The sequence below is a fragment of the Lissotriton helveticus genome, chromosome 6 (genome assembly GCF_964261635.1).
Source record: "Lissotriton helveticus chromosome 6, aLisHel1.1, whole genome shotgun sequence".
Lineage (NCBI taxonomy): Eukaryota > Metazoa > Chordata > Amphibia > Caudata > Salamandridae > Lissotriton > Lissotriton helveticus.
Genome location: NC_136067.1, coordinates 1,439,398,404 through 1,439,411,193, shown reverse-complemented (window position 1 = coordinate 1,439,411,193; position 12,790 = coordinate 1,439,398,404). Strand labels below are relative to the sequence as shown.

General features: G+C 42.2%; 1 protein-coding gene across 4 annotated transcripts in view; it reads right to left on the bottom strand.

Annotated features, from left to right (window-relative positions):
* AHI1 (Abelson helper integration site 1) overlaps window positions 1–12,790 on the bottom strand; it is an 862,008-nt gene that overhangs the window by 687,931 nt on the left and 161,287 nt on the right. For all 4 annotated transcript variants that reach the window (XM_078649231.1, XM_078649230.1, XM_078649229.1 and 1 more), the window contains exon 8: window positions 3,038–3,133. In XM_078649231.1, coding sequence (XP_078505357.1) covers window positions 3,038–3,133 — 96 coding nt within the window. The remainder of the gene's footprint in view (window positions 1–3,037; window positions 3,134–12,790) is intronic.

Here is a 12,790-nt window from a genome sequence, read left to right as displayed (position 1 = left end):
CGTCCCATTCGTCGGGACGTGATTGTGTATCTTTAATTTCCCCTTCTTCTTGTTGCTCTTCCCCCTCTTCGTCTATAGATGGAAGCAACCGCACAGGCACTTGAGCTGTAGGAAGGGATGGAGGCTGAGCTTGCACCTCAGGAGGTGGAAAAAGCGCTGGTTCAGGAGAAGGTGCGGACGTAGGGAACCTCTTTTTGTAGTCCGACAGCATGAATTGTAGGTCTGATATCAGAGCTGAGGGAAGACAAACCATTTCTGGTTGTAGTTGCAGATGGATTCCTTGGTCAAGATAGTACAAATGTTCATCAAAACACTGATCCTCATAATCAGAGTCCTCTTGGTATTTGAAGCTCAGTTCCGAGGGACTTCTTGCAGCCCCAAACAAGCTATCTTCGTTAGAGTCCTCATTATCATCATCTAAAAGATAAGTTGGCAATAAGGCTTGAACCCTACTAGGTGATGTCAAAGAGGGTGCAGTCTCTCTTTTATAGATTTGTGTTTGGAAAACAGTTTTCCTGATTTGGATTTTGGTGTCATCGACGAGGTTGTCATCAGTACACTTACCGTCGTGGAAGAACCGCCGACTGGCATAGATATGGATGTCTCAGACAAAACTAGTGTAGATGACAGAAGTGTCGCCGATGATGCAACTCTCGTCATCTAGACCGTCGACGACGCAATAGGGGAAACCGTTGATGGGAGGGTTGTCGTCGTTGACGCCGGCAACACCGTCAACGAAGCACTGGTCGTCTTCTTCGCCGTCGGGCTTGTCGTTGACGCAATCTTCATTTGCGACGATGACCTCTTGACAATTTTTATTGTCGACGACAAAGGGGCTTGACTCGTCAACAAAGATGTTGTTGTCGATGAAATAGACGCCAACGAGACTGACACTGTGGCAACGGTATGTAGAGTTCTTGTCATCATCAGTACCACCGTCGATGAGCAGTCCGTCAAGCCTGAGGAAGGCTTCTTGAAAGCATATTTCACCTTCACTGGAGGAGTAGGAGGGTCCGAAGCGGATTTCTGTGTGGATATTTTGGCAGAAATCAAACTGTGTAGGGAAGGAGATGCCCTGGAAGGCAGATCTTGCTTCTTAGTAGGCTCTGAAGACTTGTTGTGAGTCTTCTTTGGAGGTTGCTGTGAGGAATGACCTGGAGAGACGTCCCAAGGTCTTTTCTGAGGCGCATTTGAGGAGGATCTTCAGGAACCTTCAGTCTCCTCGGAAGATACAGGGTCCTCCCTGTCTTTAAGCCTCTGCAGACAGTTCCCATGAGGCACAGGGTCAGACTGATTTGCATATGGCCATGTCTGAACTGGGGTGGTGGAGTGAGCTAAAGAATGATGATCGATTAAACCCAGATCAGTTGACTGGAGGTGAGTGATTGATTTGCTCTAACGCTCCGTCAATCATCCCCTTTGGTATCGCTCTGCAGACATATTAGCAGCCTTCCCTCATGGTCTTTTAATGTTTTTGAAAAAAAGGTACAACATATCTTGCAGTCCTTTAGTTTGTGATCAGGATAAAGGCAATAAAGGTAGTCCTTATGAGGGTCATCGATGTGTAGCCTTTTCTTTCTACAGGTACCACAGGGCCTAAAAAGGTCTTTTTTAGGTGTGTCTGACACGAAGAAATTGGAGAACTTCTCGCAGACAATGAAATTATAGAGGAAAATTACCTTGAAGCCCAGAAAATATTAGGGAAAATGAGAAAAACTGAGCAGAGCTCAGTGGAGACTCCCTGAGCACAACGTGCGGTAGAAAATCTGAGGGACTGGAGCTCCTTCCAGGAGGCTTCTAGTGGATGGTGTCAGCTGATTGGTTGTTCTCTTGAGTTTGTTCCTTTTTAAATAAGGACTTGGATATTTTACTAAATGTAAGGGCTTAGGCCTGTTACCTTCTATGTCTAATGTGACATTGCCTTTATAAATGTACCGGGGATTCCCATCTCGACGACGGGGAAGGATTCAAGCATGTGAATCTATGGAAGATACCCTAATACAGGATAATAGAGATGATTTGGCATCCTGCAGGCAATGGTTGTCAATTTGGAGGTAAAGGTGGGTCCGTCCTGATATCACAGAACAAACAAAACAAATTAAGCATCTTGCCTCCAATTCCTGCACATTTGACAGGGCTCAAAGAGAAGGTCATGGTCGCTGGTGTCAAAGGCAGCACCGTGGATATGTGGGAGCAGTGTAAAGGCCTGAAATTGGTCCATTGAAAAGGAGTTCTTCACTTATAATCATGAGAGTGGTTTCTGTTCCTCAAATAAGGTATCACAAGGAAAGTGTTTTCGAGTGGTAAAGGAGGGGGAAGGACTGAAACCAAAATAGATAAGTACAGTATAGAGGCTCAGTAAAAAAAAATTGTGTCTACACAAATGTGTTTGTGCGAAAGGCAGGGGAGGCTAAAAATGAAAAATATGTACAGAGACATAGTAGAGCTTTCTTAAAGTAAGGCTGTGTGATATCAACGTAAGTGCTTCACCTGTTTCTTGCAACTTAAACAACTTGTTATTAAGATGCAATTTCAATTTTAGTTTTGATGATTGTCTGCACATATTGTTCTTCCCCATTTATTCCTTGGTCTCTCTCTTTTGTTTATAGAACAGAGCACCAGAGTGAGTTGTGGGTAGGAATTGCAGTGATAACGTTAGTAATGACCTCAAAGCCTCATTTCCCTCTCTACTTTACGTTTACTTAATATCGCAATGAACACATTATTCAATTTCTCCAGATTACTCTACTTCAAGAAGCAATATTAAATGTTTGGCTACATGGTGGCCTTTAATAATCCTGATGTGGGAAGTGAAAACCAGCCAGAGGTATGGCTGTCGTGTGCAGTGTTTGGGAATATTTCTCTTCATAGGCAAAGCAATGGTCTGAATTGAAACTTCATCAGAAGAAATGAACAACAAGATTTTAGACTTTTTGGACATCAAAATGTATGTTTTCGAACTATGTTTGCTCGCTTTACTTTTAGAACATGCCAACAGTTTAGCGACTCACTCATTTTTCCAACATATCATAAATACCTTTAAAAAAGCCCAGGCTATTCTCCGAAAACCTCTTTCATGAAACTGAACATCAGAGTTAGGTCTTGCATCATCTACGCTTAAAACATCGAGCAGCTGCAAAAAAAAAGCACATTTACAAAATATCTCAATGACACCCATATATAAACCTAATGATGTAAAGTAGAGGAGAAAGGAAACAATTGCAATAGATATACATAGTGCATACCTTTTTCACATCAGGATATGGCTGTACACATTATTAATGAAAAATACCTAAAGCTTTTCTATTTCAATTAGTTCTAAACAAAACCTCTAAACAATACAAGACTGAATAGACAGGGACATTATTTAGCATTTCCTTAGGGCTATTTCAAGCAATGACAAATCGTATATGTTGGCAAGTTAGGAAACAATACAGTATATCATATACATTTGCAGTCTTTAGTTTTTAATGACCTTGTGCTCCTCCATCGCATGAAAATGAATAAAACCTACAAGAAATCTTTGAGTGCATCAACTGTTGGGTTGGTATGTGTAAACGTGTTAAAAATCAGGGATAAGAAATTATATACGGTATTACATCCAAGAGGTACACAAAGTAAACTAATGTATTGTATGCCACTACACTTCCAAATGTACCTAGTTCTTCTTGGTCCGCAGAATTACAGCGTAGGTTAGGGAAATGTTCTAATACATGAATGAGCATTTATTAAGTATTGGTTCTATACTAGGAATTGGAGACAAATATCATGTATAAAATTCTTGTATTTTTTATTACTAGCTGCCTTAAACTCAAACAAAATATTATAGCTACACTTCCCAGATTCCCAGGCAAAGGAAGCTAACATTATGCCACCATCCACTTGAATAACCAATGCCAAACTTGATACAACTGTACACACCTTGGTATCATCCCTCTTGCAACCTTTCTATGCTGCTGTTAGAATGAGATGAGTGCCTCTTTCTTTGCACATTTAAGATATATATAGTGTAGCATTTTACACCTTAAAAGGACACAGTCCAGACATGGCATTTGACATTTTTACTCATTCGTATTGCTAGCATGGACTTTCAATGTCTGTGCATTTTGTGTGGTATCAGCGCTTTCAAATGGGGCTTGATCACTCCTGTTAGAAGTATTCTCTCTGTCCAGGTAAACATTTCAACCCACAACCATAACATCTTCTTGTGGCCTTGATCGTCCTTGGGCGAGGCAGACAAAAGACAAGGATTAAGGCTCGGCTGAGTCTTTGTAGTGCATCATGGAATGCAAACTCATGTGCCAAGCAGCCACTTACATGTACCCGTCACAGAGGTCCTGCTGAGGAACAATAGGGTTTCAGCATAGAGGCCTGGTATACAGAGAATATTTGCATATATTTTAAAGATCAGATTCCATTTACCAAGGGACTGGCAAGCAGTGAAAGATGTTAATGATCGAGCTTCTCTATATCATCAGCATTACCTGTAGGCACAGCCTTTGCTGTGAGGACTCCTGCTTTAGATACATTAACTAACATTTAAAATAAGGGGGTGGGGGAGAAATAAATTAAAATACCTGGTGTCAAATAATTTCAGTGTTGACACCATATTGGTGAGTGACCACTAACATTTGCAAGATCTCAGTGATCTATATCAAGAGCCTCACTGCTTATATGAAGAGTTTCCTCTGCTTCATGGGTCGGCCCATTCAACGCTCAGTGAAGTGCGCTGTAGCAGATGACTACAACTACAACTTAGCAGCAACTCATTGTCAATGGCAGAGATTGGACTGCTACTAGTGAAAGGACCAGGTATGCCAGGCAGTGCCCTAGGACAGGCAGAAGAACTGTGCTAAGAGAGAAGGCTGCAAAAGGAGCCATCACCTCCACTCTTACATACCTATGACAAGCTCTATTTTCCCTTTTTGAAAAGTAAGGCAAATCTGCGGCTTTTATCATCTGTCCGTGAGATAGGACAATCCAGTAGATATCCAATGAAGACTCTCTACCAAAACTTGGATGATGACCAGCCCCAAAGTGGAGATGGAACCCATCAGTTTGATCAAGCAATGAAAAAGTGTGTTTCTTGTTAGTAGAGCTTAGTGGGAAAAGAACCCAGTGGCCAGAAAGAAAAAGGTCCAAAGAAAGAGCACTTAATGCGAATTCCTGGCAGACACTAGCATCCCAGGTACACAACTTAGACTCACATTCCTAGAGTGGAAAACTCCACTTGTAAAGGAATGCACATGCGCCAAGACAAACAGGTTGAGAACTGCCTCAAAATATAGGGCAGGCTGTTAATAGGTAGAGCACTACCACACCAAGGAATGATCTAGAAATGCTATCCTTTATGATAAACTGCATGACATATCCCAAAAAGAGGACTAACAGGTCATGGAATGCATATTAAGATAAATTGCTTATCCTCTGCAAACAAAAATATTGGAATAGTACAGTCATGAATGTAGCAGCAAGTTTACTAGATCTTTTAATGCCAACAAGCATGGCTCAATAGGCAACATGCTTTCAAGGCAATACTAATTGAACCATTGCAGTCATAAGTTTGAGATCGGTCCTGCCGTGGGAGTCTGCCTCTTTGGGGCAGGTTCAGTAGCATAGGGGTGATTCTGCAAACATACTTAAATACACCGCACTCATAAGGCACAAACTCTTTCGGGAAGTCTTCCCAGAAACGTTTTTCAACCAGACAAGGAAGGAGATGCTTGCTTGGTTGACGTCTGTCCACTGAGTGATCAGCGATACAACTACAGGAGGTCCAACAACTTATTCACAGGAAACTTAATACAGATGCTTCACCATTTGATTCATATTGTTTGCCCATGGCAGGTAACCTTCAACCCTCTTCACATATAGGTGAGGGGCACAGGTTCAGGGAATTCTGCAACAAATGGCAAACGATAACTTCACCTACAGTGGTCCTTCAGACTGCATAGAGTTTCAAGTTGCATGCAAAGGTGGGCAAGCCAGCAACTGGATAATGTGAGCAGAGACAGTAATCTGGCTTGGAACATAGGGCAAACATTTGAGCTAAGCTATTAAAAGTATATTTCCTTAGCATACGCAAGAGTTTCAATGCAGCACTTTAGCTTATGTTACTCAACTGTTTAATATTTAATACATTTGATCATTTCCAAACAAAAACTTATGAACATTAAAGGTTAAAGTCTTGCTGCTCATTCGCCATCCCCGTCCAATAATGCCCTGATAATGTTGCAATGAATGGGCCAAAAGACATCAGTTTCTGATGAGGAAAATATTAAAGGCCAATTTTATTATTATACATTTTGCAGAGACGTTTTAAGGCATGGGCTAAGTGGGCAATTGCCCTGGGGCCCCACCTTCCAAAGGGGACCCTGGGAATGTAAACTATCTTTTTAAATCACTTGCGTGTATTTCTGTTTCTTAACATTTAACCTATAATTTAATGTTGTTAGACAAAATAGGGCTTGAATTAGCACAAATTAGGTAATAAAATGCAATGCTGTTCCAAACAGGGATACCCAAACTCCTGAAAATGACACCGGTATGTGGTCACATTATTTTCTTCGAAATTGCATGTGGCTGAGCATTTTCTATTGGAGTACTGTGAGTGCTTCAAAGTTTGGCAGATAATGAAAATGAGATATTGTGAAACAAAGTAATTTGCCAAGGATAGCGCAGCTTGGTAGCGCGGGAAGTCAGAATCGGATCCCTGATGTTCTGGTCATATAGTATGCTATTCAGTCACTGGACATTAGTTCCTCCTTTCTCCATTTCCAATTTAACCAAAAAGAATACCAGGACTCTGTATACGACTGTATCTTTCAAGGCCTAAACTCATGCACTGTGTTCATTAAAGCGAATTTTGCAAAACTCAAGCATCGGATGATAAATAAACCTGAATTATATTAGAAATCTGTATAGATACTGCTAAATCAAACTATGATTCACCCTTAATAGGGGAAAGCAAATTAATATCTGAACATTTGGAGAAAAAAAAACTAGTAAACTATACTGATTAAAAAGGTCATGTGATGTTTTCCACAATACAAAGTTAAGTTTGAGGCGGAGCTGGATACTACTCTATGGAAAGTGGATTTTAAAATTGGGCGTGGTAATAAAATTGTTCCTGCATCTTTCAGTAAATAAAGCGATAGAGAACGGGATACCTTACTGTAAACAGAGATGGAATGGGAGAGATCTTTGGGCCATACTAAATGATGTCTTGTAAGAATGGAAAAAACTCATAAAAGTATCTTATGGGGGCATGCCCTAATTATTGTAATTGTATTAATATAGCGCCTTCTACCCCAGAAAAGGCATTGAAGCACTTTTCGGCAAGTAGCACACTACATCGGAACCTAAAATGGATTACTGGTAGATTAGCATAGGGAAATATAAATCGTTAATTTGAGCAGTGGACATGTGAGTCTGTTAGGTGGATTTAAAAGGATAAAGGAGGGGAGAGTCTAGAGAGTGTTATTTGGGCGATCATAGTAGTAAAATGAGGTTTGGAATGAGTCAGGATTTAGAGGACGGAAGAGTCTAGAAAGGGTTACTAGGGAGATAGCAGTAGTAAAAATAGGTATGGGATGAGTCATAGGTGGGATAGAGGAAGGAAGAGTCTAGGAAGGATTAGTAGGAAGATCATAGTAGTAACAAAGAGGTTTGGGATGAGTCAGAGTAGAGTTAGAGGATATATTGAGAGAGGTATAGGATGAGATATAGAGTAGCGCATTGGAGAGAGTTGAAGGCCTTTTTTTACGTCTGCGCTAGGAGTAAAGTAATAAATTAATGGATACATAACTACATAGAAAGGTAATTATGATCCGTCTCTGGCAGATTTCTGGCATACATGATGAACATACTCTGTGGGGTGTACTTTTTTGAGTGACGCAGCAACTCATTTGGAATAAGGTTTGGGCTTAAAAATATAAAATAATACAAAATTGTGTTTACAGTGGTTGCTGCCCATGGGATGTTTTAAAGCAAGGGGAAACACTGCTTCCTATTGAAGAGAGAGGAGCTATTCCCATCTGGTCTGGTTTAAAAAAAAAATGCAAAAAGGTAACTGATTCTGCTCTACCTTTCAGTCCACTAAAAAATGTAATTTTCTTTGAGCGGTTCTAAGCATTTGCTGGGTACCATTCTCTGCTGTCACGCTCTTCCTTCCAATACTTATTGCCCACTACATTTAGAAAAGATCCCTGTACATCATGTGAAATGGCAATTTTATCTCATGCACAGTTTAATTTACATAAAACTCCCATACTTTAGGTGCATGAAATTAACTGCCGACATGCCTTGAGTCATGCCTTAAGTCAATTGTTAAGCATCCAGTGCATGGTAAAAGAAAGCAAGGGTGGTTTAATTTGAAGTGTGACATTGTTCAAAACTATTAAATAATGAAAACAAGCATTGCCAATGAAAATAGGTCTGACTTTAAAGGAACGTTGCATGATAGCATGAAGTATTATCGGTAGATAGCATGGGAATGGATATGTATTTGTTTGGAAATAAAGAACTGTAGAATTATATTGGTGTAGGTTAAAATGCCAGGTGACCATTGCACTGTTAAGCTACACCTAAAAATTCTTGTCGGTTAATAACTGCCCTCCTCCCATTCGTGCTGCTGCCACAGAAAAACACAGTTAATTAGCTAGTTATTTAAGACACTTTAATACCATTACAATGTCTTTCATGTGAGTACCCATGGATGTGCAAGCTCAGGCAGCTGGATAAATAAACAAAATGAACACAGCTGTGTGGAGGGCAAGCACTTATTTTTATTAGCACACAACTTTTGCCCAATCAAAATATTAAGCTATTTAAGCTTAGTATTTGCACTGTGCTGCTGATATCGTTATTTGTTTATGCGGTCCGCGTGAATGCTATCACGCTCCTTTCACTTCCGGCTTCATGCTAATTGCATACTGTGGGACAGCGAAGTGTAGTCCTCCACCTGCCAGGTGGCACTGTGATCACAGCGTAACTCTCAGCTGGCGAGACGTAGTTTTCAAATTTATTTAGATGGATTCAGAGTTGCGTGCCATGGCAGCCCCAGGAGTCTTGTCCCGGCCTGGAGAGTAACGCCCCACAATGCCAGGGTTTGTATTTCTGTGGCACCTTCACAGCTGAAACCCTCTGAATCGGTATTACCCTGGTTTTATGACACCCAACGGGGTCTGTATTTTACCTCGGGAGGCCGCTCAGGCCTCCGTTGGGGGACACAGTGCCAGGCCAATAGATAATTGGAATGAGGGGTGTCAACAGGCTAAGACCTGTTAAAGAGTGCGGCATGTCCCACAAACATACCTTTGCTGGAACCCCAGTACCAAATGAATGAGCGATGTGCCTGCTGGCATACCCTTGGTCTGGCCCTTAGTGCTCACGCCATGGAGATGTCGGAAGGCACACCTATGGAAGGAGATTATTGTGCACAAGTAGCAATAGTAGCAGCTAGTAAATTGTGAGAAAATAAACAGAGCATCACAGGGCTTTAAGTGGGGGAAAAAAACTGGGGGTGCTCTAAAAGGGGCGGGGCAACCCTCTTAAAGGGGTGTGGCCTATCCAAGTAGGGGTGTGGTCTAAATAAAGATAACTAGTGTAGCAGTACCCCCTGCTCTGTCAAGCCGTCAGCTCTAGGACTCCTCAGAGCGTCATCAGATTTGGAATTCACCACTCAGGCTCGCTCTCTCCCCTACTTATTACAGCAAGTCTATGTATGGATAACGCCATACACCCTCCCCAGTACCCCAAGACCTGTGTCGTCATCCTGGGAAATGCCCAAGCAGACACCTCCCGTATAGGGTGGCTTCACGTGAGGCTGAGTGTACTAGAAGCACTGCTCCCAGAAGGCAACGCGACTTCACATGGGTGAGTTTTAGCAAAGCCACCACCCCTTTCAAAACATGCCACAGAGTCCTCCTACAACGCGGTTCACCTGGCATGATGTCATGCCTTGACCTCCACTACTCAGTAGTGAGCAAAATAAGCATGCACACATCGATGTGCATGCTCACACTGAAGTCCAAGAAAAAAAAAGAAAACTGACTATCTCTGCGAGGCCCGAAAATAGAGCCCGATAGAGACCCGTTTGGAGGTCCCCTGAAAATAACTGCCAGTGCTCAGACCCAGACAGACCCGGTTCACTAAAAGCCCTGAGTTTAGTAGTAGTTAGACCTATGCTGCTGATGGCAATAGCACACCAGATGCAACACCCAGTGGGTCTGAGAGCCAAGTTCCCAGGGTGTGAAGAGCACCATGTCAGACAGTGTGTGCAAGATGGGGACAGGACGGCTGTGTACCCAACCCCCTGAGGAACTTACAACCCAAGATGCATCCAGGAATAATGTAAGCTCCTGCGAGATGGGAAGCAGGTAGCCCCCTGACCCGCGCTTGGCTCAAGGCCTCTGTGTGTCTGTGAGGCAGACAGCCTAAGTGCTCTTTCGGGAGCGCGTCACGCGGATTTGCAGGACCACTCCACCATTTTGCATGTTGATTCTCTGGCACTAAAGAAAAAGGGCATATACCGCAAGTAGCAACATAACACCAGCAGCAACATAACACCAGCACATAAAATGTAGACTACAAGATAATGCAGCGGGGTGAGTATACTGTGGAGAGATCTGGGGTTAACCTCCAGATCACATGGTCAAATCTCTGCACAGCGACTCAGCCGTTTATCTTTCGAAGTTTGATGAATTGATTTGGCTGGCAGTCACAGCTGTTATTTAAATAACCATAACCATTCGGGCGGCGGAAGCGAACTGAATAGGTTACGGGCGGGGAGCCGTTACTTTGCAAAGGACAAGTAAAGTGAAGATTACCCCCTCCGCTAGCCCATGGCGAAAGCACTGTAAATACATGTTGTTGTGGCCCCTGGGAATTCTGGGAGTGCCTACATGGGTATCACCGTGAGTTGTCTTTTAATTTTTGATTTTTTCACACATCATATCCTCACAGAGAGGACATGCCTTAGCGAGCGTGGACCACCGGGGATACTCACTTTTTTGGTCCTGAAGAAAGCTGCGTGAATCTACTGACAGCTGAAACATGTCGACCTACACCTTTGTAGGACACAGGGGCTTACAATATAACCTCTGAGGTATCCTATACACAGTTTTTATTGATACTAACTGACCTTTGAATAAAATTGCTTAGGGTACAGTTATTATCTTTTAACCTCACTATCACCTTACACAAAAACACACAGAAAATTCTTGTTTACGACAACCAGCTCCGCTGTAAATCAGGCATCGTAGCACACTGGGGGGACATTCGGTTCCTCCAGTGAGAGCCCTATGATGAAGCATGTCACCACTAGGATGAGTGAGGGCTCTTCTTAAAAGCAAGATATATTTGTCACTGTGCGTGCAGCACTTTTTGGTTCATATATAACATCTCTCCACTTATGGGTTGAGTTTTTCTATATTACTATAGCACCTTTGAGTCACTCTTCAGTTGTTGTTGCATAATTATTGGGGGTACAGGAGTGACCCATAAAAACCCTTACTCTCTTGTTGAAATATAGTTAAATAACCTGGTCTGGCTGCTCTCGTGGGGGTAGATTTCACAGTCAAGCACACTAAAAAGTGCTCAGGCAGTCATGAGCAAGGCGTAAACGTGTGGGCGCTATAGATATTCTCTTCTGGTTTGCTCGTGTGACGGCTCTGCGTTATGCTGAAAGCAGTGCTGTCTTCACCCAAAAACACTGCCTGCGCCATTTTTCTCCGTGACCTATCGTCACCCTGAATACAAGGCTGCGAGCCCTAGGGTCACGTGACCCGGCACGGGGCGACGTTGGAAGTGCAATACTCCTCCATTCCCATCACAAAATGTTCCTGCTGTATTGTTTAGGCATCCCCCTTGATTTTTCCGAAGCAGAAGGCTTGTTGTGTAGGCAGAAATCCGGATGTTACCTTTGACGGCCGTGCATTATTTGAGAAGGATGCATCGGGTTTGATCCTCTCGGAAACCATAAACAGATATTGCAGTGAAACAGGATCTGTTTTATATTCCGCTCCCCAAGGATGCCAGCATTGAGCTGTGCACATCGATGTGCATGCTTTCACTGAAGTCCAAGAAAAAAAAGAAGAAAAGAAAACGGACCGAAAATAGAGCCCGTTAGAGACCCGTTTCGAGGCCCCATAAAAATAACTGCCGGTGCTCAGTCCTGGACAGACCCGGCCCACTTAAAGCCCTGGAGCATCATATCCAGGTTTAAATAAAGAGGGTATTTGATGAGCATATTAAAAGCTACAGAAAAGAAGGATAACATATGTTAAAAATAATTAGTATTTGTCACAAATGTAATACTAATGGCATTGATGTGAGACTAATCACCTACATTTCACAAGCATCTAACATAAAATGGACATTATTCAAACATTAGCTGGTGCTAAAAGTTGACATCATGTGTAAGACGCTTACCCCAGCATCCATTAGTTACTTTTCATAAGGCAAGATCCTTAAAAGATACATTTGTTTACAGCTCCTTAACTAGGGAACCGAAACTCAATACCTGGTTGTGTAAGAATCCGAGAATTTGAAAATGTGGGAAATGTAAAGCTTGTTTACATAGCGACACCACCAGAGAATATGAGCACACCTTTAGTAGGATCAAGCATAAGACCTAATAGCATATAACATGCCCCACGGAGTATACAGTTTACATTGATGAATATTCTTTTTCGAATAAAAGAGGTACATAAGATCCATCATTTTTCCAGTAAATAAAATATTAGAACATTTTAAAGCCATCAGAAACAAGGAGAGAACATACCCTGTA